The following is a 25,848-nucleotide window of genomic DNA, read 5'->3' as shown; positions in this document are numbered from 1 at the left end:
ACATTTGACTGCCTATAAACTGAAGTGATGGCAGATGGTAAAATATACAAGAACTGACCCAAATTAATCAGATTTAGAAACAGATTTTTAGTTTTTGTGCAGCATTTTAGTTTCAATTATGGTAAAAATCATTACTCTTATAGAGTAATGATCTTGTAGGAATTAGATCTGTATTTTATTAAGTATCTCGTGGCGGACCACCAGGTGTCGTCTTTACATACCTCCACAATCTTCCTAAAGGACAGTAGGGGAGGGTGTTTTAACCCTTACAGCAGAATTGGAGAATTGTCTTATCTGATGTGCTAAACAAAATACCTTGTCTATATGTTGCTTAGCTCCTTAGTTTGTTTTTGCTTGCGTGTAAGTTGTCACTGTGAACTGGGAGGGAACTGCAGACGAGAACCATACAGATTTGCTACGATACTTCAAATAGTAACATCCTAGGTCAGTATTGTGTGCTCCTTTTATACATACAAAACAAATGGCTAGAAAAGCTAGCCCACGGAAAACAGAGGCGGTAGTGTTACCGTGCAGTTCTCGTCAGTTACCACTAGATGTCAGGCTATAAACCGTGCATTCAGTGCGAGTATTGTGGCCGCTAGGTGGTAGCTCTGCACCAGGATATCCTCCTCCCAGGTCGTCGAAACAACAAACCGAACTACGGAGCAAGCGGGGTGAGAGAACGTCCGAAACCGCCTCTGACCGCGACTTTTAAACTCTTTTTACAGAATTGTGGCGGAATTCAGACGGAGGCTGTATACGAGTAGTAAAAGTTACGATTGTACCGGGACTACATTTCACAACAAGGTAAGTTAGCTGTAAAATGGCGGAGAGCTATCTGGAACTTAGTTGATTTGTATTTTGCTAGCCGTCTCGCTAGCCAGGCTAGCTTTAGATGAGCGCAGAGCGCGGATGTCTGCCTGAACCAAGTCGCTTCGCTAGCTCGCGGGACATGGCTACTTCGGTTGTTAGCAGGCTAACGAACTGGATTTTTTACACAGCGGCGCAAAATACGTAGCTCGGAACAGACCGAGGCGTTTTATTGCCATAACCGACTTACTTGCACTTTATATATTTGTAAACAAAGTGTTTGTTGCTTATGCAATACGGTACTGGAACTCCCGAGGCAAGATGGAGGACGCAAGGACGTGATGTTTTTTTAGGTAACGTTAGCAGTAGCTCTTAGCATTGCTAACTAGTGGGAGTTATTTTCAGCTCGTCCATTGGAGTTTATCTGCTATTATTTGCTTTATCTTCGGACGAAGACTGGTTACGAGTGACACGTAGACAGAAATTAGTTAATGTACACGGCAGCATTGCTGACTAGCCTTATTGTGTTCTGGCTAATATTAGCTTACGCTAGTACAGAAAGGCTTGCGTTGTTTTGTTATTATGGTCCAACTAGTATAGCAATGGTAAACGCTGGCATGTTCTGAAAATCTGACGATATTGCATTGTATGCGATTCTCGTTCTTCTTATTTAGCTATTCATAGTTTGTTTTCCCTAAGTAGCGCATGCTTACTTCATCAAATTTCAACTAGCTGACGCTGGGGAAAATACGCCAAAAATCCACGGTTACTTAGCTACTCGCGCTAGCACCAGCAGCGCACCGGCGTCAATTTTGACAGGAACCGACGAAGAGCGGCTCCGTGTCGGCAGCGTTGGGGCGAGCGGAGCCGGTAGTTGGTGGCATAGTTGTCCTTGAAAAATTCACACAGTTGAGTTTCACATTAGCGTGTTTTTTGTTATATAGCATTCTTTACTGTCGTTTCGCATTAACAAGTTTATGAGATACACCCCGATTTGGCGCCACTTTTTCTGTCTGCACGAATCCCGTCGTCTTGTCATGCAGTATCCCCCTCACTATCAAGGAAATGGGCACGGTACCAAACTCTCAAACCAAGAATTAACTGTGAAAAGCTGAAACTCACATAGTCATAGAAACATCATCATATTGAGCACTAATCTTCGCTTTGTTGTTAGCTGATGTTAACCAATTTCACGTTTACTATTTAATTCACAGTAAACAGTAATAACCTGTAATTTGGCACGCGCGAGCCTTCATTTTGCGTGAAATTGTGAGTAAGAATCAATTTGCTAACGTTACTTTCGATTTAAATCGGATAGTCGGCCTTAAAGTTTACTAAGTAATTGTGTCTGGTTTAATAATGGAAGAATGACAACGTTGTGTATGTTCGCTCTAAGTGTACTAGGACTGAAAGAGGGACTCACTGCACCCAACCTGGTGTATAATGGGTGGAGTTTGTCTTTTCCAGACTGAATCGTTTACTCGGTAGGGCTTTTATTGATTTCACTGACTGCTACAGAAAAAAATACATTTGGTTCAGAGTGAACATGGTATTAGTCCTGATTTGAAAAGTTACTTCTACTTGCTACTTTGATCTGTGTGCCACTAATTTACACTTCACAACCATGCAATAGTTTCCCTGTGGCCTGCAGAATCTTGTTGATGTTGATACTGGCATTTGATTGGTTGAGATATGTATGGGGCGGATAGGGCAGTGCCATATTTGGACATTGAGGAAGACACTCCGGTCTTGATTGTATGACGTTGTCTGTAAACCCAGGAGAGCAGAGAAAGGGAGGGAGCCAATGGTTGGACAGTGAGCATGACAGGAGCGTTTGTGTCCGCCCCCTGTTACCATGTGAAACCTTTTTTTTCTTTTTTCCTCTCTCACTCTCTCTTTCAAAGACATCAAAGTAACATTTGCTCACTACAGATGCTGTGATTTCTGGAAACACAAAGTGTTTATTTTGTTTAGTTTTCAGTGTTGCTGGTGAAATGTGCAATGAGACTGCATGTGCAGCACTCTACAACAATTCTGCTCCATATTCTAGGTCACATGCAACGTCTCCTGCCTTGTATTTTGTGAGGATTATAAGCCAGTCGTAAGTTAAAGTTATCCAGAAGATGTTGCAACAATGATAGCACCAGAAATACCATCAGAGTTCGCCTATACTCAGTAAGTATCTACTAATAGTTTACATTTATTGTTAAGGTTAAGGTTGATGTATCTCATGCAGTTATTTGTTTTTGTCAGGGATACAGACACTCGATTCTCCTCAGACACAGACTTCTCTGAGGATCCTGATGGAAGGAGTGCAAATTCAGCTAAAGGAAAGGTATAGATGCAACAAATGGACCATTGCACAAGTATTGGTAACACACATTGTTTTTCTTTCCTTACGCTCTGCACTGGTTCTCAGATTTATATTTGTTTTTTCACTACTTTCCCAGGGTGGAAAGAAGGGGAAGAAGGCAGCAGGGGAGAAAGGAAAAGGAGGGAAGGGAGCAGGCCGTATAAATGGCCACCACCAAGAGAATGGCATGGAAAACATGATGCTGTTTGAGGTTGTGAAGCTGGGAAGGAGTGCAATGCAGGTATGAACAGTAAACCGTTTGAAATTGCCACCGTTTTTTTCCTTTTATTTTACTCAGTAAAAGAAAAAAATACACAACTTGTGCTTGTCCCCATCTTCTTGCAGTCTGTTGTTGATGACTGGATTGAATCTTACAAACATGACAGAGATGTTGCACTGTTGGATCTCATCAATTTCTTCATCCAGTGCTCAGGATGCAAAGGTATTTATGTTTCTCAGCTTCAGTACTAATACTACATGATTGGCTGTTTTTTAAACTATATTGAGGAAGTATGTAGTCTTTGTTGTCCTACAGAACCTCCCTCCACTCATCTGAATCAGTAGTTCCGCTTTTCCACTCAGGAAATTGTCTTCTGTCTAACCTCTTTATTCTTCGTCTTCTCCTTCTTCTGTGTTTTTTCCTGTCAGGTGTGGTTTCTGGAGAAATGTTTCGCAACATGCAGAACTCTGAGATCATCCGACGGATGACAGAGGAATTTGATGAGGCAAGTTACCACATTAGACTAATAATCACACCATATTCACTATAAATCACTTAAGTTTCATTTCAGATGCCAAATACAGAATTCTTGTATGTACCAAGGACAATAAACTTTGCTAATTTGTGGTAGATAACTGCCACTTGTACTAGTCATTGTAGTGAAGGACTGTCGTTCCTCTGTGTACGTTGCAGGACAGCGGTGACTACCCTCTAACCATAGCCGGGCCCCAGTGGAAGAAGTTCAAAACAAGCTTTTGTGAATTCATTTCGGTGCTAGTGCGCCAGTGTCAGTACAGTATCATCTATGATGAGTATATGATGGACACAGTCATCTCCCTTCTCACCGGACTATCGGATTCCCAAGTCCGAGCCTTCAGACACACCTCAACACTGGCAGGTAAGATCGTGTGTGTTTATGAATTATATTTAAGTGTTTGTGCTGATTTACAATCAATAGCTTCTTTTCCAAGCATACAACAGTTAGCTAGCTGGGAAAAGTTGTGTGTTTTATTTAAAGGTTCTTCCTTGTTGTATCCTTGTGTTTGAACTGCAAACTCATTTGTAGTGCTCTTGGATATTAAAAGAGGTCAGAAATTTTCATTGGTGTAAACTCTAGTCTTTTTATACTGTCTGCACATTTTGTTTCATAGTAGTATTAAAATTAATAACCCCCAGTGATCAACCTAGATGGGCCACCTGCACAAATGTTTTAAGTTATTTTTCGTGATTAGATCCTTTTAAATGTTTTTGCACTCCTAAGGGCAGGGCAACTGAAGTCTCTATTATGAGCTTGTTGTGTACACATGAACACTTAGGATAAATGTAAGCAGCAAAGGGGGATTTAAACACATTAAAAAACGCAGAAGAATCTTGATCATATGCTCTACAATAATCCGAGCTGTGTAGAACACATAGCCGATATTCTTAGGCTTAATGCTTACTCTGTCACGTGGGTACTGTGACTATAAAACATATAGGGTTTTTTTTCTGTCTGGAAAGTTGTTGTCACGAACTTTCAGTATGCTTTTGTTGTGCTTCTGTTTGGGTGTGAGTATTGGTCTTGGCAGGCTGGCCTGTTTCAGCTGGTGGACAGTTATTTTAGATAATACACTAGTTAATGATTGTTCTCTGCACCTAAGCTACTGTGTTACCCAGGTGTTGCTAAAACTATTATTCATAATCAATTTGCTTTGAGTTTGGTGACTTGTCTTCTTTTGTAAAGCATACTTGAATTCAAGGTTTCTACTTAATCAGAATTAAAGAAACCCAAACATTTTTTTTTCTAAAATATAAATATTGTTCCAGTTGTGACCATTTCACCATCCTTTAAATTTAAGGTATTGCGATTTTGCTCTGTAGTGCAATCAGAACTAACTTTGATTGCAAATTATTAATACCAAAACCCACTGATGTCAGATAAGCTCACATAACTTAATGAGAGACAGTTTTGAAATAATCTACAGATAACAGAAATTATTTTATTTCTTCATGTTCCTTGTTGTGTTTTTGACAGCCATGAAGCTGATGACAGCCCTGGTGAATGTAGCTCTAAACTTGAGCATCAACATGGACAACACCCAGCGCCAGTATGAGGCAGAGAGAAATAAAATGGTCGCTAAAAGGGCAAATGACAGGCTGGAGCTGCTGTTGCAAAAACGTAAAGAGGTAAGCATTGCAACAATTTGTTGCATTTGTTTTTGTCATGCAGCTTATCACATTAAGCACGTCATGTTTATTCATTTGTACGTTTGACACTTTAAACTTCACATTGAAAACTGGTTTGTTTGAGCAGCGATTTGTTAATGTATCAAAATAATTGGCGACTGTTTCTTAGGGCTCTGCCACATTGTATCATCAGCTATAGTACCGGTATACATTTTTACGTTAAAAGTATCCTATCGCAATATTTTTACTGTAGCAAAACCATTTGTTTACGTCCTTTTGTGTGTACAACAAGGAGACAAACCCGGGCATGTCTGAAAGTAAGAGCATTGTGTCACTCTCTAATGACAGTTTCGTACCTAAAAGAGAACTACTTCAACAATCTCCAACAAAGTACTGATGTTTGCAACATATATAATATATACATATACAACTGTTCCCCATAAATGTGGAAACAACACATTTATTGAGATAAAAACATACTGTTGAGTAAAACCAGGCTACAAAGGAAGGAGATGCTTGCAGCTGGAGATGTTTGACCCAAATAGAAAGAAAAAACTTCATCATCCACATGTATGAAAATGTTGTACAAGTTTCTGATGAATTAGAATTTAGATTTATGTCAGCTTTTGTTAAAGTATTAAACAGTTATATAAAACTTAAAGTTTACAGGACAAACGCTAACTAGACTTCTACTTCTGTGCTTGCATTTTATTTATGCTGTTGATGGTTATAATGCTGTTCAACTACAACTGTAGTTTGTCATCCATGACAGTAGCTTATGGAAAAGAAGCATTGAAAACGCCCTTCATTTATTTGCACTAAATGCTGCTTTTCCTTCAGTTAGACAAAAACAGGAGCAGTTGGGTAGGCCCTATAGCCTCAAAAATATATCACAATATTTTGAGAAGATTTTCAATAATGTATACTTTTTTAAAGTTCATAAATATTACAGCAAATTGCTTAATTCAGAGAGATGCGGTGCATAAGAAAGGTGTAGCCTGTGTTTAAAAGACTTGGCAAGCATCGTGTCAACTGTTGAAGTGGAGCCACACTTTTGAAAGTTTAATTCTGTGTCTGTGTGCACGTGCTGCATGATGCTGCAGCTGAGAGGCATCTCTTCCCTGCCCCTTCCACACAGGCTGTGAGAAGGTCGTCTCTTACAGCTTGAAAGTAACAGAAATGACTAATGCTTCAATCTTGGTGCGAATGAAAATTGAAGTTGGAGAGATAAATGTTATTGCTGTTCAAGGTCTGCCTGTTAATGTGACTGCATGCATTTCAGATTTATGCTCTGTTCAAGCAGATTTGCAAATGTTACTGTGTCTGCCCTAGTGCACATACTCTCATAATGTTTTTTTTCTCCATTTTTGAAAAATGACCAGAGTCCTTTAGACACGAAGCCAACACATTCAGATGCCATTACATTAATTGAAAGTAGCTATAGATTTTTAAATATTGCCAGTGTAGCTATGTAAATGAGGTAAAAGTGTAGCATTGATGTGTGAGAATAATGTGTATCATCTAGCACACAGTAAAGTTGAACTGTAAAGAATGGATCCATTTTCGATTTAGCAAATTAGTAACAAGCTTTAAAAACTCCCTGGTCACCAAATCCATTTGAACAGATAACTTTGAGCCTACTCTGTTTAGGTGAAGAAAACTACTTTGGTCCTTGATTTGTTCAATTTATAAGAGCTTGCATCTGTGCAGAGTTGTGGAACACAATGGGCTTAACTGGTTATTATGTTTCAGCAGCTGGAGACGGTGTTGGCAACAACACAGCGGGAGGGTCCCGCTTTGTACCCATTTCCCTCGTAAAGTGGGAGGACACAGACCAGTTTCTCTCAGAACTTTTTTTTTGGGGGGGGGGATAGTCATTGCATACACAGTATATTCTTCTGAGTATTTATTGAATTGAACTTTGTTTCAAAATAAGGACTCTATTGTGAATCAGAGATGACAATACCAGAAATCTCAGGTGATTTGTGAAAGATTCACAGTATATTATTTGTTCTTTATTTGTTCCTTTTTTTTTCCTTTTTTTTTTTTTTTTTTTGTGGTCACCTCAAAGAATTTAAACCAGTATTCTACAAAATCAACAACTGACGTTAAACTTTGACTCTCCCCAAATCATGAAAGAACCTATATAACCATGTAAACAGGAATTACTGTAGCTTGTGAGGAGACATTTGTTGGTTTAGGAAGAATAGTGACTGCTACTCCTCTGTAGGTGGTGAACCCGCAATGCCAAGTGTTATTTAGCCTGTATGGCGGGTTTATTGGTTATATAACAGCAGGTCCCACAGGGCATCCATCTGTTAGTTCACTGTGCAGCCACACCACAGCATGGTGGCATAGTTGACTGTCACACTAGTCTTATTATGTTAACAATGCATCCTGACCACCAGTTATTGTTGCAGTCTGGTCAGTTGCTGCGTTTGTGTGATAAAATGTGCTGACATGGTTTTTTTCTGCTCTTAATTTCAGCTCCAGGAAAATCAGGACGAGATTGAAAACATGATGAATGCAATATTCAAAGGAGTGTTCGTGCACAGATATCGGTATGGCCTTACGTCAGTCAGCATCCAGTCTTGAACTTTGTTATCACTGTCTTTTCTACAGACTGCTAACAGCCCTCTTTCATTTTTTTGTTTGTTTGTTTGTTTTTTTATTAAATAATGTTTTAACAGGGATTCAATAGCAGAAATCAGGGCGATCTGTATAGAAGAGATTGGAGTGTGGATGAAACTCTATAGTGATGCCTTCCTCAACGACAGCTATCTGAAGTATGTGGGATGGACGATGCACGATAAGGTGGGCAATACAAAGGACTCTGAATTTTTTAAAAGCTCCTCTTAAGGTGTATACTTAATTAATTTTTTTTTTTTTTAAAAAAAAGAGTGTGTTGATAACTGCAGTAACCAGTAATGGATACTTTCGTACTCTATTCCAGCAAGGCGAAGTACGTCTAAAGTGTCTCACAGCACTGCAGGGCCTCTATCACAACAGAGAACTCAATGCCAGACTGGAGCTCTTCACCAGTCGCTTTAAGGTCAGCACCACCTGCTGGACAACTTAAACACAACAGCTGTATTTGTTCCATACTTGGAGAAACAAACTCCATGGGCTTGTCTTTATTTAACTATGCTTTCAGTAATTCAGGAGTTTGCGAGGCAAAATGACTCATTAAGTTTTCTGTCTCTCCTTTTGTTTAGGACCGCATCGTCTCTATGACTCTTGACAAAGAATATGATGTAGCAGTACAAGCTATTAAGCTACTTACTCTTGTCTTGAAGTAAGTGGTTGTTTTTGATAATATGTAATGTTGTTCAGCACAAGTGATTGGAACGTAGTTTATACTTCAAGGCTGAGCACTTGTAAATTTTGTGATTTACATCAAGTACATGTATGCTACTGATAAAGTCTTTGTAATTTTCTTTGTATTTGTTTCTGCAGTAGTACAGATGAGGTGTTGACTCCTGAGGACTGTGAGAGTGTCTATCACTTGGTGTACTCGGCACACAGGCCGGTCGCAGTTGCAGCTGGAGAATTCCTTTTTAAGAAGTATGTTAGACATAAGTTAAGATTTCTAGCTTCAGGCTTGTAGTGATTTTTGTTTGTAAACCTTTACAGTTCCAAGAAATAGTATATCAGCTGTTTGAGTTAGTATTCCATGTGATTCCCAACTAATGAAAAATATTCTCAAAGATTGTTCAGCCACCGAGAACCGGAAGATGAAGGTGCCCCCAAAAGGAGAGGCAGACAAAGTCCCAATGCCAACCTCATTAAGACCACTGTCTTTTTCTTCCTGGAGAGTGAGGTACATTATCATGCTATATTTTCTGTTCTTACATTTCTGTCTTTATTGCGCGTACTGTTTTGTAAACGGTATCAGTGATCCATCCCTCATCTGTTTGAACACTTATTCCATCAGCTCCACGAGCATGCAGCTTACCTAGTGGACTCACTCTGGGAATGTGGTGCAGAGCTACTGAAAGACTGGGAGTGTATGATCAGCTTACTGCTAGATGACCCATTGCCAGGAGAGGAAGGTATGGCACTAGGTTTTTTTCTTTCTTTCTTTGTACTGGTATGCAGTTGAGAGCACTATTGTGATTTATTGATTTCTCTGTTTGGTTTTTCTTTCGCAGCTCTTACAGACAGACAAGAGACGGCTTTGATTGAAATCATGCTGTGCACTGTACGCCAGGCTGCTGAGTGCCACCCACCTGTTGGAAGAGGAACAGGGAAGAGGGTAAGAGTGGCTGACACGCTAAAAATCATAAGCCAATACTAGTCACGTCTGTTTGTTGGATTATGCTGTCTTTGTGCTGGCCTAATCGGCCAACTATCCTGGGATTTCTTTGGTAACAGTAATATTATAGAGTTAATTATGTTAAATTGGTTAACTCTTTATGAACCTTCTGAAACACGGCCACTTAAAAGATCTACAGATCCACGTCTGTTCATAGGTTTTCAAATAATTGTCAGCCAACTTGTTGTTTGATTAGTTATTTATTTTTGTAATTTTGCTGTCTGAAGTGCAACATGTAGGCTACCAGAGGATAAGACTGTTTGCTAAGATTGTTTTAATGTATATACTTTCTTTTGCTCATTGTCGTGGTGTTTGATTTTGGAGATAAGAACAGTTCTGGAATATTCTTCATGTTTTGTTTTGTTTTGTTTTTAAACAGTTGCAAGTTGGTCCGTAGCTTCGCTCTGCATAATTGTAGATACTAAACTTGTACTTTCTGTCATGTTTCTACTGCACTTGCATACTTTCTTTATTTTAATGAGTTTAACCACAGCTGCTTTCGGCCCTTTTTATGCAGTCCTTCTGAGTTGTTTACAACACATCAATTCCTAAAGAACTACTTAAAATATTTAGCAAATTCAGTTAAAAGCTAAAAATAAAATTCCCCAGAAGCGCTAAAAAAAGATTAATGTAGTTTACATTTACCCTAAATGGCAGTGTTCGGTATTAAGAAGTCAGAGTATACTTTCTGAATGGATGAATGGAGACTAGTTGTGTGGTCTAATGTGGTTGCATCACACATCAGGTGATGACGGCTAAAGAGAAGAAGACTCAGCTGGATGACAGAACCAGAATAACAGAGCTGTTTGCTGTGGCTTTGCCCCCTCTACTGGCAAAGGTATGTCATATCTACTCAGCTTTCTTAGAAGCAATCTTCCTAAGGAGGTTGTACTTTTAACAGTACAGCATCATTGTGCTCTTTGTGCTCCACAGTATGCCGTGGATGCAGAGAAGGTGACTAACTTGTTGCAGCTTCCGCAATTCTTTGACTTGGAAATTTATACCACAGGGCGTCTGGAGAAGGTAAGACAAATTGGCTTGTCGGACAGCACTAATCAGATTATAACAAATCGGATTAATGTATTTAACATATTAATGTGATTGTTTATCACACACGATGCTAATATCTCTTATCTCTCGCTCTTCTCCATCCAGCACCTGGAATCCCTGCTGCGTCAGATCAAAGAAATTGTGGAGAAGCACACAGACACTGAGGTTTTAGAGTCCTGCTCTAAGACTTACCACGCCCTCTGCAATGAGGAATTCACAATCTTTAACAGGGTGGACATAGCCCGCTCCCAGCTGCTGGATGAGCTGGTGGACAAATTTAATAGGCTATTGGAGGACTTTTTACAAGAGGTGAGAGTAATAGTGCGCTTAAATGTCCAGCATACCTATAAGTCCAGTACAACAGAAACTAGCTCAACATAAACCATGAAAAGAGCACAGCCTCCATTATTTGTGTTCTGTTCTATCTCTGTCACATTTCATAACTCTTCATTTATTGGTACTGGAACTGGTACTGGAACATAGCAAGGATGAAAATACTTGATGTGCTGTGAATGACCTTATCATATAGTTTGTAAAGAAGCTCATCAGAAATTTTCACCTTTCTGGACAACCTGAAAACTCCAGTTTGTTTTTATTTATGATAACATTAAAGATCTTGACCTGTTAAAATCACTTTTTTCTGTACAGGGTGAAGATGCTGATGAAGATGATGCTTATCAGGTTTTGTCAACTCTAAAGAGGATCACAGCTTTTCACAAGTATGTTTTCACAGAAGTATTTTCTATGTGCTTTTATCTACGTCTGCTGCATTGTTGGTAGATTCAGTGTGCACGTTTTTGAAAGTGATGAGACGTCATCAACTCTTTTGCAGTGCACATGACCTCTCGGGATGGGACCTTTTTACCAGCAACTTCAAGCTGCTCAATACTGGCATAGAGAATGGGGACATGCCTGAGCAGGTAATATACATAAGTTACTCTGCATAATTTTTTAATTTTTTTTTTTAAATGCTCGAAAATACTGATACATGTTTTTTTAATTTTTTTTATTATTTTGTGTGGGTTTTTTCTCTTTCTCTCTCGCTCCTTGTGAGTAGATAGTCATCCATTCACTGCAATGTACCCACTACGTGATACTGTGGCACCTGGCCAAGTTATCTGAGGGCAGCTCCAGAAAGGTGAGGTCTAATCACATTTCATTGCTATTTTGTGCTGTTTTAACAGACTTAAGCAGCTATAAATGTGATGTTTTAAAATGCGTTTGTCTTTGTTTCAGGATGATCTGGTGACCCTGAGGAAGCAGATGAGGGCATTCTGTATGATGTGTCAGCGCTACCTCACCAACGTTAACACAGCTGTCAAAGAGCAGGTGACACAGATGAGAAAGTGACAATTATCCATGTTTAAAAGTGTGCGTAAAATCAGCTTGAAAGCAAAGCAAGAACACCTAAAGTACATGGACTTTGTGCAGCTGAACAGACTTGCCTTTTAACTCTGAAGTGGTGGTTTGGTTGCCCCTTATTGCAGCTACAATGGATATTTGTTAAGCTCCAGAGCACTTATAATGTATCTGCTTAATTCGAAATCTAATTTGTGATCATTTTGTTTAGGGCTTGTGCACGCAGAGTTTTAACTTTGTTCTTTTCTTCTTCGTTTTTTTCCACAGGCGTTCACCATCCTCTGTGATCTCCTGCTCATCTTTAGCCACCAGATGGTGTCCGGAGGCAGAGAACACCTGGAGCCCCTGGTCTATTCTCCAGAGGACTCACTGCAGTCTGAACTGCTCTCGTTCATCATGAACCATGTTTTTATAGACCAGGATGATGACACAAATAGCACAGGTATGAATATGCAGATGTGCAGTTTTGGCACTGCACTGGCCAAAGTGAAGAAGTAGCTAATGGGATTTCAAATTGTTTGTTCCCCCTCAGATGGGCAACAGGACGACGAGGCAGTAAAGATCGAAGCTCTGCACAAGAGAAGAAACCTCCTGGCTGCCTATTGTAAACTCATTATCTACTGTGTGGTAGAAATGAGGACTGGAGCTGATATCTTTAAACAGTACATGAGGGTAAGCTTAAGCAATTGTCATTTTAAAAATATGCAGTTGTGTATTACCCCCATTAACTGTGAATATAAGTAACTCTTACAGGAAAAAAAATAGTTGTTTAATTAACACATTTGCTGTTGTCCTGACCTTGGGCACATGCATGCACACACACACAAAATTCTTCACGACCTTTCAATGTTTTTCCTGTTTGTTTTTTTGCTTTTACAGTATTACAATGATTATGGTGATATCATCAAGGAGACTATGAGTAAGACTCGGCAAATTGATAAGATTCAGTGTGCCAAGACGCTCATCCTCAGTTTGCAGCAGGTCAGTGTGCACACTGTTGCTCGCGTATTAATTAATTCCATAATTGTGACCTTCTGCTCATGCGTCCCAGTGGTTAAGATGTTATCTAATGTTCCATATCTCTCTGTGTCCTAGTTATTTATTGAAATGGTGACTGAACTGGGTCATGGCTTTGATCGCTCCTCCTCGGCATTCTGTGGAATCAAGGAGTTGGCACGTCGTTTTTCTCTAACTTTTGGTCTCGATCAAGTCAAAACCAGAGATGCCATTGCCATGCTGCACAAGTAAGGCTTTATTCTGCTCATATTGGGTTACAAAGCTTTTCTTAGATTTTGGCCCCGTATCTGGGAACTGTCATGTTAGACAAATTACTTCTTGAATACTGTGTTTCCTTTGCCATGTTGTTTTTCCTCCGGATTTTTGAGAGGCTTAAGGATTGAAATGTTACACTCTAGCCTTTTCCAGTACAGTAAGTATTGTAGAAAAACATGTTTAAAAAAAACAAAACAAAAACACAACACTGAACTGCAGAAACATAAAGGAAGGCAACCGACCGTTACATATTTGAGTCGTGTGAATGAAATGAGCCGCACAGAGTTTTCTTAATATCTGATGGTGGATCATCACTACTATCATTTCAAGTATCTTCTCTAAAAACAAACTATTGCGGTGGCAGAAATCTATTTTAATACCGTTATAAGTGGTGGAAAATTGGTTGTTTTAAGCATTCAATCTTCTCCTCTCAAAAATCTCTCACAGTCAGTGAATGCTACGTTATATTGGACATACAGAGCGAAATCTCTGATGAAACATTGGTACTAGTAAACCTTTATCTGTTTGAGCCAATCAGTTTCACAGATTAGTATTATTAAATTTGTTCCAATTCAAAGAGTTCTGAAAGAAGGCCTAAAACTACTTAAGTTATTACTGAAAATTGAATTCTTTTGTTCCATGGTGCAGAGGGAAGAGTGCAAGAGGACTGAAACAAACAAAAATAAATGTATAAAAGTAGTTGCCATTAATTGTTGCTATAGGCCCAGAATCTTACAATATGCCTGCCTCGTTGGGTCCAGTACACTTGTCATGAGGTCATATTTTAAAATGTGTACTAAAGAGGTAGTAATTCTGACAGCTCTCTCTAGTATTTCACAGGTTTAATTATTTTATATAAAGTAATATTACACTATTGAAAGTTGTGGCATGACTACTGCAACTTGCTTTACTTAAGTGGCACGAATCAAATGCTGTATGTGTTCAACACACTTAAACTACTAGATCTGATATGGGGCCAACAAGTCAAAGCTGGAAACACTTCGAGCTGCCCGAGATTCACAGAATTTACTGAAACTGTTAATTTTTTGTGATTTATATCGTTATCGGGAGGATAGAATTCTTATATCGGGATATGAGATTTTGGTCATATCGCACAGCCATAGTTCCAGCGTTTGTTTTTTAAAATCATACGGAGTACAACTAGCTAGAGACTCGGTGAGGCTATGCTGAATGAGCTTACTTTGTTTTAGTTTTGTAGCGTTAGCTGCAGAGTTTTCTCTCCGGCTTTCAGACAATCCTGGTACAGACTCGGCTGCTGATGCTTGAGATGGTGAAGTAAGAAGTATTTTCCCCCATTCGATATTACAGGCGTCTTGCACTCCTTCCATATTATTGTGGTCTGTTCTGTATCTGCTCATTTGTATCCAAAATATTTCCAAACCACTCAAGTAGCTGCTCTTTTGGGAATTAAATCTTCAGCAGTGATGCTTTAGCCATGTTTGCCGTCACTTTCACAAACTTAATAACTTCATGCTGCATGACCCACGTTAGCGTAATCCGCTGTGTAATAGGGTGATTTGTTTTTACACCATCACAATATAATATTTATTTATTGACCCGGGGCAAAAACAAAAACTACTGGTATTATCATGAATGATGTGTGTATGCACACCTCTACTACACAGTTAAGATGAACTGCTTTTTGTTTAATGTCCACAAAACGTTGCTAATCCTTGCTCACAGGTCTTTCTTTTTCTCTCTACCTCTGTGCTTTTCTCAGGGATGGTATTGAGTTTGCATTTAAGGAGCCTAGTCCCCAAGGAGAAGGAGGCCCCCCACGCAACCTGGCTTTCTTGGACATCCTCAGCGAGTTCTCCTCCAAGCTTATGAGACAAGACAAGAGGACTGTGTAAGCTGATTTTCTTCTTTTCTCCCCCCTCTGTTTTTGGATGGGAAGCTTCAGTATCTAAGTGGAACAGGTGTTTGTGACAACTGGTGCAACTGGTGTTTCTGATGCATGACAGCTTTTTTGCAGCTTCGAATGCCCCAATTGGAATGTGCACCTGGTTTCACGTGTGAAGTTTGTCCTGTGTATTGTGTATTTCGTATTTCATTTTCTCAAGATGACCTCCCTCTTCTCCCCAGTCACATGTACCTGGAGCGATTCATGACGTTCCAGATGGCGCTGCAGCGAGAGGACTGCTGGCTTCCTCTCATCTCCTACAGGAATTCCCTACAGGCTGGGGGCGATGATGATACCATGTCTGTGATGAGTGGCTACTCCAGCAGAGGCTCTTCCGTTCGCTCCAAGAAGACTAAGCCTCCTGTTGTTACAGCTGGACCTTCAGCAGCCAAGAGGAAGTTGCCAGAAGGTATTGTTTACTCAGGAATATTAAAATAAAAGTGTTTAATTATAGTGCAGGTGGAAAAAATATATTGATTTTTAGTTTGGTTTAAAAAGATTAAAGCTAGCAGGGTTCTATAAACTATAAACATGAATTAAATCGGAGAAATGCATACAACTCAGCCAGGCGCGATGTTACAAACACAGAGCCCAGATTAACCCAGATGTCTTCTCACTAGCCTGCATGGGTGGGGTTAGGAGATTAAACAGCAGATGTTAGGAGAGAGTCAAAGTACTCTTTAACAGTCAAAAAACCTCTCTAGTGTATGTTTGCTTCAGAACTATTCATGACAGGATATTGCTCTGATTTCAAGAAAAGTAGAGTTTACCGGCCCCAAGGCAAAGTCCAAGCCTTGTTGGTTATTTTAAAGCCCCTAACTAATAAATGAGAAAGCATAAAAGCTCCATACAATCACCATCAAGTTTGTTTTTGTTTTGTCCTTTACAAGTGATACTTCATGTTTCTGATGTTATGGCTTAATTTACAGCTCCAGAGAACATTATCTCACACTCTGTTGCTGCCAGAGCACTTAAACAGAATGCCATGCTAATTCATATTGTGGACAAATTAAGCCAAGAAAAACGGTTAATAATAGGTAGATATGCTAGCCTTTATCAATGTGACAACACGGCTGAGTATTGTGGCTCACTGGGGAGAGACGGCCCACCGTTTTCGCTGTTGTGTAATTTTCCAGGTGGTTTCTGTTCCTGGAGTGCCAAACACACAGACATGCTCAGAACTGTGTTTCAGTTGTATACCTACGCCTCTTCTGTGAACTGTGGCAATCCCTGCCCCTGGTGCAAAGGTTAATGTGTTGCTTTTACCATAGCAACCAAACAAAATCCTAAATTTTGATTCTCCTCAAACTCAGCATGGCCAGGACAATAGAGCTTTGCATTGCTAACTTGTGCAAAATGTATAAAAACTAGAATGTGTGTGGTTGTTTGAAACAAACGCTTTGGCTTTTCCCGTGCAGAGGAGAGCAGCAGCAGCAGCGAAGTCTGGCAGCAGAGCATGCAGACTCCAGTCATGATGCCATCTCCCCATCTCACCTCCACTGCCATGCGGGACCCTAAGAGGGCGCGTGATGACAGCTTCATGGGGGTCTACCCCCTCCCTCACGACCAGCAGCAACCCCACCAACACCCGCAGCACCATCAACCGACGCCCCAGCACCACCAGGCATCCATGGATTACAAGTACGCATGCCTCAGTCTTTCATTGCTGCACTATTGCTGTCATGTTCAGCACAGTAATCGTTACAGGCTAATACACACTGCTTCTTTCAAATAAAAACATTTTTACTGTAGAGGACTTATTGATTCTTCACTGTCCTTAGATGCAAAACCTCTGAAAACTTTATGTTTATAAGTGTGTAATAAAATACAAGTACACTTGAGTTGGCAAGACCACACATAGGTTCAAAGACTCAAACACATTACTTAGGTTTGTAACATATCAGTGTGAAATTATTAGCGAAGCATTTTGATGCACAATAATGAGGGCAGTTTTAATAATGACCTATTACCTAGATAAATCTCTAGGAAAAGAACAAACACATTAGGAGTCTTTACAGATTTGCTATGTGTCTCTTAATCAGCAGAGAATGGGCAGATCAATGAGGAAAAATGGTGTCTGAGCTTCAGAATTGAATTAATCAATCTGCGAAAATATACCTATATGATATTAGTGAGCAGGATTTGGAATCGTGCCTCTAACTAAGTTGAGATTATATAAGATGAGTAGTGAATAGTTGTAGCTTCTCAAAGTACAGGCTGAGAAAACTGGAAGTAGACTGGAGCTACAGCAGTAAGCACTTACTTTCCTTGAGCACCTCCAATTGCTCAAAAACCCCACAGTCCAACATTAATGTTTTTTCCCTCTTCTTTCTTTGTTGACCCTATAATCTCAAAGCTATTTAATGACCGTTTACTTTTAATTAATTATCTGTTATTTAAGCATATCCCGATGTTTCATACTATAACATTTTATAAATACATCTAGGCTTATATCCAGGCCGATTATTCAGGCCAGAGCATCACTTATTCTCTGAGAAAAGGTTTGGACTGGAATGAGCCAAAATACATTAAGACAGGGTTCAGTGTAATTGCCCATTTGCATGCTATTAATTTGGAGGGCAAATGGTAGCAAAATGGTTGTGCCTAACAGCCTGCCAAGTGTTGGTCCTACTGGGACAGTGACTGACTAGTTTATTTATCCTCCCTGAGTTTTTGCAGGCATCGGGCCAGTGTGCAACTAAGTTGTATCCTCATGGTATCCCCAGTAAAAACACCAGACAGTTGTGGGTCAAAACATGGCTAAATAATGTGCTCTCATATATTTAGTTCCCAGGTGACGTGGATGCTGGCTCAAAGACAGCAAGAGGAGGCACGCCAGCAAGAAAGAGCCATGAATTATGCCAAGCTCAGGACCAATCTGCAGCATGCTATGTAAGTCACAGGCACACCTGTATGCCGATGTGTAAATCTGAAGACTGGGTACACTTAGTAATTATTTAATGGTTTGCTCAGCAGTCGTCGCGGCACTGGGCTCATGGAAGAAGACGAAGAGCCGATTGTGGAGGATGTGATGATGTCATCAGAAGGCCGTATGGATGACCTCAATGAAGGCATGGACTTTGACACCATGGACATTGATCTGGTGAGATACATGCATTTTCATGAGTTTATACTTGGTGTACAAACATTAAGATGTCCTCTGAAGTGCTGTGATACAAGCTTGTGTCTTCTTGTGATCTAGAGGAAACTCTAGATCACAATTAAAGTCTGTTTTTGTTTTTTGTTAATGGTCTTGGAAGGCAAATCAGCATTTTACACAAGTATCTGTTTCCAAATTGTCTCTTTGTCATTTAATGATTCAGTTTGATGGTAGTTGGAGATTAACAAGAGAAAATTAACCCTTTTACAACTAAGTTCAGAATGTATTCTGATGCATTTGTGTAATTGTTTTTTATTGCACACACTGGCATAGGATGTAACCAGGCACCTTGTTTTGAATGTTGCCTGTAATAGAACTAGCACAAGTCAGAAATCAGAGAAATGTTTGCTTGTGGAAAGAATATATCTGTATTTTTCTTCTTTTTTTTAAAGTATGTACTTGCCAGTACATTGCAATTGTTGGTATACCATGATCAAAAAAGACAAAAATATTTTCATCATTTATGCCAACACCACAGATTTATGTATGCCGAGTGTAAAGCCAGAACAAAATTTGATCCGAGGCTAATACCTCTCTTGGATGCTGGAGCTGGATTCCATGAGATGGGCTCCAAATGTCATGTTGAATCAACCAGAAGACTGTACAACTGTCCTTGTTTCTCTAAATTCACTCTACTTGAATGTTCCAAGCATATGCTGAAATTACATATAAGCATTGTATGTTGGTTCTGTCGATTTCTGCAATCTCTGCTTTTTTCTCTCTCCTTTTTTAATAGATGGGGTAAAGTTCTAACAATGGGTGGGAGTAGTTGTTTGACAGTCTACTAAATATGCCGTTTCTTAAATCTCATAGCCACCCTCCAAGAACCGCCGTGAGAGGTCTGAGCTCAAGCCCGATTACTTTGACCCTTCTATCATGGATGAATCGGTAAGGAGCACCAAGATCAGGATCCTGTACTGATCCTGCTCACAATCTTATATTTTGTTTGTTGACGTCTGTTACATGTGAAGTGACACAACTGTTGGGAAGTAAATTGCAATTGCCTGCCTTTTAAGCTAGACCAGCTGCTAGCCTGTTTTATTTGGGTTGTGAATGAGGCTGTGCATTTTGACAGGTTGAGCTGACTAACCTTTAGCCAAGTGCAACATTTCTTTTTGGTGAGCAGAGCAACCATTAGGCTTGTATAAACGATTTTTATTTATGTCTGACTGGATATCCAGCCTTAAATTCTTGTTCCAGACTGTCACAAAACCTCTGGGAAGGTTTTTTTTCTTTCTTTTTCCTCCAATGTAACAATGTAAGGCTAAGTAGAGCCCTGTGTGACTGGTTTATGTTATCTTAAACAACCTTTTTGATCACAAAAATGAAACTAAATCATCAGAATGAAGCAGTTTTGTCTGCGCTAAATTCTTCAAATCTTGTTCCATTAAGCTTTTTCTGAGGATATAAACCATTTCCGATGTACTTGGCTTTTACCAAGTCTTTTTGCACGGCTCAAAACAAGCCTGTTTAAGATCAGGTTTTCTCAGTAACTGTTAATTTAGTTTGGAAACTGGTTGAAAACGATCATGTTCTGTCAGACTTTAATCATTACTGATGTAGATGGACATTCAATGATGTAAACATCCAGGACAGTGCAGTGTGAAGTCTGTATTAATGTTCTGTTTGTTTCTTGCAGATGCTTGGGGTGTCCATGTTTTAAGCTAATATCCAGATGATTTTGACGCTGGGATGAGAGAAGAGGCGCTTTGTATTTAAAGAGAATTTTAGAAGCGAAAACAGAAGTGTTTTCTGTAAGAAAAGGCAAAAATGGAAAAAAAAAAGGAAAGAAAAGAAAAAAATCTGGCTTGTACTTTACGTGGACCAATGACAACCCACACTCAGTGTTGCTTGCTCAGAGAGGACTTTGTTTCAAATATTTACTTTTATAATCTTGGGTAAGCTCTTCCTGTTCAGAAATAGCGTAACAGGCCACTTCCAAACCTATTAGAGATGAGACATGTCTGAAGAAAAATCAGTAATAGCTTTTTGTTTTCCTTTTTTTTTCTCTTTCTTTTTTTTTTAATGGGGATGAAATGGTGTGTTTAACTTAAGAAACATTTTTGTTTATGTCTAACCCTTTTTACAATTGTAGTAAGTTACCAGGTGTGAAGTAGTAATTTATAAACGGACTGTAGTAGCTTGCTTGTACTGTGTTAGCCAAGTGGATGGAGGTCTTTGTTTCTGTGCTTTTTTTTTTTTTTTTTTTTTTTTTTTCTCTCTTCCCTTTCCCCCACCCCTACCTCCCTTTTGTCTGTTTCTTCTTCCTGTTGTTGGCCCTGAGTTGAGGTCCTAATAACCACTGGTGGTTAAGATGGTTAAGATGTAATGTAGAATCAGCTAAGATCCCTTTATGCTGTGAAGATTCCTATAGAGTCCACTGAACGCTCCACGCTGTAAGTCCCAGAGCTTAGCCCAAGATTTGGATCACTCCTTAACCACCATCTTACCAGATACATATGTACACCTTTCCCCCTCAAAATGAGCTTTTTTTCCCTTCTTTTTTAATCCCAGTAGTACCACCGTGTGGGCTCTGGGGGATAACAGCTCGGTCAAAGAAAATCACCTTTTTTCTCTTTAAAATCCAGCAGCATAATGTTGAAATGGGTATCTCTACATTTTAAATAAAAGTTATATATGAATCGGTGCTGATTTTATATATGTGCTTTTGGTTTATTATTTTCTTATTTTCAACTTTTCAACCTTCAGTCACAAAGTGAGAAATGTGTAAGTAAAACCTAAAAAAATGAAAGCATGTAAAGTCATGCATCAAGGAAGATTTTTAAATTTGTATTTTTATGTTTTGTTCTTTTATTTTTTTTCTTTGTCTTGATAATGTCTTCGGGTTTCTACCTTTTTTCCTACATGTAAATTAGTTTGGATAAAACTAATGAAAAGACTTGTGAAATTCAGCTTTAAGGTTTTCTCAACATTAAAAAAAGAGTCCGGTCACAAAATACTTCTAGATTTCAAATGTTAAAACTGTAAGGTAGTCATTCAGCCAATACTGAAGATGAAAGTTATTCAGCAGCGCTGTGGCAGCTAGACAAAGCTTAGATTTTGACATGTATTTGTCACACACAAGTTTTAATGAAATGTTTTGTCTACTGAGGTTTTTATTTTGTAGTCATTCCATGCTTAAGCCTTAAACATGCTTGTGGAGGTCACATTTTCTCACAGTAATCTTCCATGTCAGAGGATCAGTCATGTTTAAAGGTGGATAATTGGCTTCTTAGAACATGAAATATGAGGTGGTCAGATGTAATGTGATAAAGTAGATAAACAGCCTATATGTGTTTTGCCTAATTATTTTATGTAAGTAAAAAAGAAAAATTCTTTTAAGGAAAAAAGTACTGTTTATTGTTTGTTACTTACCACTACATCGGTATAAATTCTTATTAGATCATGTGTATATATACAAAATTTTATTTCTTTCCTTCATTTTGGCCATGTCTGTGTTTTATTTTGTCAGCACTCTTGCCTACACTCTGAGTTGTCTATTATCCCATCCTCTTTCAGTCACTCTGTTTTCTGATTTGTACTTGTCTGGAGACAGTAACTTTTGAATAAAAATCAACACATTTCATCTGTGGTACTTTTTACTTTTGACCACAAGAAACAAACTGCAACTAATGGAGCTATGACTAATCAGGCTGCACAATAGACTTCTTATGTTCTCTTTGCAAAGCCTAAATATGGTGTGGTTTGGTGATTCCAAAGGTGGAGGAGGCTGAAACGTATACAGTATGAAGTGCACCTCAACTTGTTAACAGTTGATTATTATAAAGTAAAAAAAAAAAAAGGCAAAGTGTGTAAATCTAAAAACGAAAACCCGATTAACCTTAACACTAGAATATGGATAATAGTAAGCTTTCATACTAACGGTATGTAGGGGGGGGATGGCGTTAGCCGAACAATGCTAATTTCACTACTAGTTCACATAAATAAAATATTAATTGAACGAAAAGTGTAGCTAGCGGTTAAGTTTTTGAACTGGGTATTAACATATAAAGCAGAGAAACACTACGGATAAACACTGTTGTTAATTATGTATATGTCTAGATGTAAATTTAGCCTAAAGTATGGCTCGGAGGCAAACCGTTAGCAAGCTAGTAACTGTTAAAGCAAATTATACTAAGGGTAAACACAGTTGTTGAACAAACAAAGTAAATTTCAGTGGATGGCGGATGTAAATAAAATGTAAATTTGACTAAAGTAGTAAACTAGTAGTAGTAAAGCTAGGAGGTAAACCGTTAAACTGCATTAATTTTTAAAGCCGTAACATTCTAGTGCGGATAAAAACCGTTGTATTTAAACGGAATCCTTGAAAAGGCTTTTGATTCCTTGAGTTAATTTATACAACTAAAACAAACTACAGTTAAGTAATTGTTCAGCGAACATTATTTAAATTCAGTTAGAAAGGGTTTAACTGAACACACTTCTATGGAAGCTTGTTTCTGGAGCAAGCAGAGCTATGTTGAAATTTTGAGTTATTACAAAATTACTAGTTGGAGAAAATTTTTGACTTACAATCTTGAAATTTTGAATTACTTCTGAGGGAGTTTGAGTTTTTCAGGACGTCAGGTAAACAACAGGTAACCGCTGGAAAGGTATTACCTTTCATGCCACATGGGGGCAGTGTGGTTCAAGGCAGACCTCCACTCTCCCTACAGTGGCTTTACTGCTGTACATTTTCTGACTCATAATACATATAGATATATATCTTGCACTTCTAAGTTACTGACAAACAGAATGTACACATCTTGCTACACACAACCTTTGTGTTGACTATCAAAAACATCCCATTTTTAGTAAGAGTTGTCATGTGGAGACAAAGAGCGCCAGTGTTCCTCTTCTGATAAAAGTGAGGACGCGTGGTAGCAGGAAAAAAAAAGGGATGAAAGCAACTGAGACTTCTGTGTTAAATGCATGATTAATAAAGAGGCGCTCAGATCACTGCGGGCGTACCAGAATAGGACCTGGCAGTGAGCGCCCTTCATGTCCAGCTTGTAATACATGAAGAGGCTCATCTATCACTACGTCTGCTTGTCACACGTCGGCTATCAGAATACTGCGAAGGGAAGCACTTCCCTCTGCAGCCCTGTGTAATTGTCATCTGAGCTGTCAACCTTTTTTTGTAACATGCTGTTAGTGGTGTTCATGCAGAAAGAGACCAAAGAGGAATCTTGGATTGGTGTGTAGCTGTTGTCAAACCAATTGTCAAAGTTATTTCCACATCTCACGCTTCTGTGCCAAAGCGATTATCTTCCCTATACTTTTCTTTCTGTAGCTGTTTTGTTTTTTGTTTTTTTTACTTCCTTTTCTTTTTCCCACAGCAATGCATCTGCTTGGGCTGACTTGGGGGTTAAAAGCTGTGCCGAGGTCATGGCTGCGGATTTTAAATCAGAGCCTCATATGGACTTAGAGCCTGTATTTACTTCTGATAACCCAAAGGCCTCAACATACACTATCAGTTCAGCTGGTGTTGAAACCTCAGTGGGTCAAGGAGGACTTCTGATTTACACATACACGTGAGTTCACTGTGGAAACTCATCTAAGAGGATCCGAACAGCATTTCATGGTCATTCAAAATATGTTTGCTCTACATTAATTGCTGCTCTTTCTTGTGATTGATCGCAAGCCTCTCCCTAAGAAGAGCTGTTTCACGCAGCGCCTGAGACTTTTCCAGGACTCTGCGAGGAGATAAACCTAGAGTTTTTTAATTCCGTGGATAAATCATTAATGAGAACATTGGTTGTAATCTTCTCAGCTTGTAAGGGCAGAGGAAAGCAGCTGACCCTGGAAAATCATTTACCAGAGCCGGCCTCAGATTAGGCACGCGGCCTCATTCACACAGACAGGCCAGCAGCGCTTGAATGTCCAGACTCATCTTCTAGCGCCTCATTCATTCCAAACCGTATCATTCCAACAATGTGCTGGGCATCCAATAAAATATCTTGTAACCAAATAAAGGGAAATAATCTCTCCTGGACTAAGAGGAGACGCTCTGTGGGCTGTAACTGAGATGTCAAGGTGAATGTGAAATGAGAAGTAGGATCAATGCCCTTCATTATGATGAGCAGGTTTCATGAGACAAGCCAGAACAGGTCAGAGATTCCAGTGAGAAGCTATGAATAGAGCGCCGTGGGAATCCACCTTCTGCCTCCTGTCGGTTTTCTTCATATTGACACACAGGCAGAGCGGCTAAAGGTATGCTGAATGAGTGAACGAGTGACAGGGCTATTGTACTTGGGGGATAGAAGCTGGAGGATTAGTCTCTCTTTGGCACTGATGGTCCAGAGTGTGGAGGGAATCTGTCATCAGCAGAGCTGCAGGTGGTCCAGAGGTCTGAGCGGGGCATTCGACCTCACGAAGCAAGAAAACAAGATGAGCATTCAGCTGGGAGCAGGAGGATATTTACCCAGGGTTACCCTGGAATTTGATTCTCTACACCTTCTCTCCTCACTTCACACCATTGTTGTGAAGCCACTTTCACTCATCCCAGTGGGCCTGTGCTCTGCGGTGAGGATAATAAAGGTTTTCCCTGCAGGAAGAGGAAACAAGATTACGGGTTTTTCAATGAGAGGGTATAGAGGAGGGTGGGGGACAGAAGACACGCAAGCCAGCGAGGTAGCAGTGTGCCACGCAAGGCCGACATTTTCTCCACTTTCATTTTCAAATCCCTTGAAGCGCATTCAAAGGTGACCCGAGGACGAATGAATGGATTTGTGGGCCAAGCCCGCTCTGCTAAATCATGAGTCTCAGTAAAGTTTGGATGAGTGTCTTATAAGGGCGTGATGAGACAGGTCTCATAAAGATGATGAAGAGCTCTGCATGTCACCAGCCCCTGCCAGGAAACCCCATGATGAACGAGAGCTGAGACACCTCTGCTAATAAGACTCATCTCTTTAATTGGCTTTATGATACAGCTTTGCAAATGGGCCAGGGTGCGGCTGGAATGTGTGTGTGTGTGAGTGTAAATGTGCATGTTCGTGTGTGCAACACCCACATTTAAACTATTACCATTTGTGCATGTATGTGGGGGTGTACTCGGCGTATGTGCATGCATGTGTGTATGCGGGAGGCCCGTGAATGTGCCTGCTGCAGGCTTTCTCGCTTCTCTTCCGTGCCGATGAGGAGCAGAAACGATGTAGCGGAGCCTCATTAGAAAGAAAGCACTTGTACTCCTGGCCAAGATTTAACACCTCACCCAATAATA

At 39.7% G+C, this 25,848-nt stretch overlaps 1 protein-coding gene across 3 annotated transcripts; it reads left to right on the top strand.

Moving 5' to 3' along the window:
* The first annotated feature begins 599 nt into the window (after positions 1-599).
* On the top strand, positions 600-22,213 carry stag2b (STAG2 cohesin complex component b). 3 transcript variants are annotated; one of them, XM_006781749.3, is made up of 34 exons: positions 600-807; positions 2,861-2,985; positions 3,064-3,145; positions 3,261-3,404; positions 3,509-3,605; positions 3,812-3,888; positions 4,077-4,281; positions 5,398-5,549; positions 8,037-8,110; positions 8,240-8,363; positions 8,503-8,601; positions 8,765-8,844; positions 9,006-9,113; positions 9,258-9,369; positions 9,484-9,601; positions 9,701-9,804; positions 10,610-10,702; positions 10,798-10,887; positions 11,020-11,223; positions 11,563-11,633; positions 11,747-11,834; positions 11,972-12,052; positions 12,151-12,243; positions 12,541-12,715; positions 12,806-12,945; positions 13,153-13,254; positions 13,369-13,517; positions 15,287-15,415; positions 15,652-15,878; positions 16,888-17,110; positions 18,257-18,361; positions 18,443-18,572; positions 19,443-19,517; positions 20,269-22,213. In XM_006781749.3, the coding sequence occupies exons 2-34, from the start codon at positions 2,945-2,947 to the stop codon at positions 20,290-20,292; spliced, it is 3,816 nt and encodes a 1,271-aa protein (XP_006781812.1). In that variant the 5' UTR covers positions 600-807; positions 2,861-2,944; the 3' UTR covers positions 20,293-22,213. The 3 variants fall into 3 exon arrangements, with proteins under 3 accessions (XP_006781812.1, XP_006781813.1, XP_035766043.1); XM_006781750.3 differs by having other exon boundaries at positions 601-807; positions 18,446-18,572; XM_035910150.2 differs by having other exon boundaries at positions 639-674.
* The last annotated feature ends 3,635 nt before the right edge of the window (positions 22,214-25,848 follow it).

Source organism: Neolamprologus brichardi, chromosome 2 (genome assembly GCF_056152115.1).
Source record: "Neolamprologus brichardi isolate AB-2024 chromosome 2, ASM5615211v1, whole genome shotgun sequence".
In the NCBI taxonomy this organism is placed as follows: domain Eukaryota; kingdom Metazoa; phylum Chordata; class Actinopteri; order Cichliformes; family Cichlidae; genus Neolamprologus; species Neolamprologus brichardi.
The sequence above is the reverse complement of the archived record's forward strand: the minus strand, read 5'-3'. Positions and strand labels throughout refer to the sequence as shown.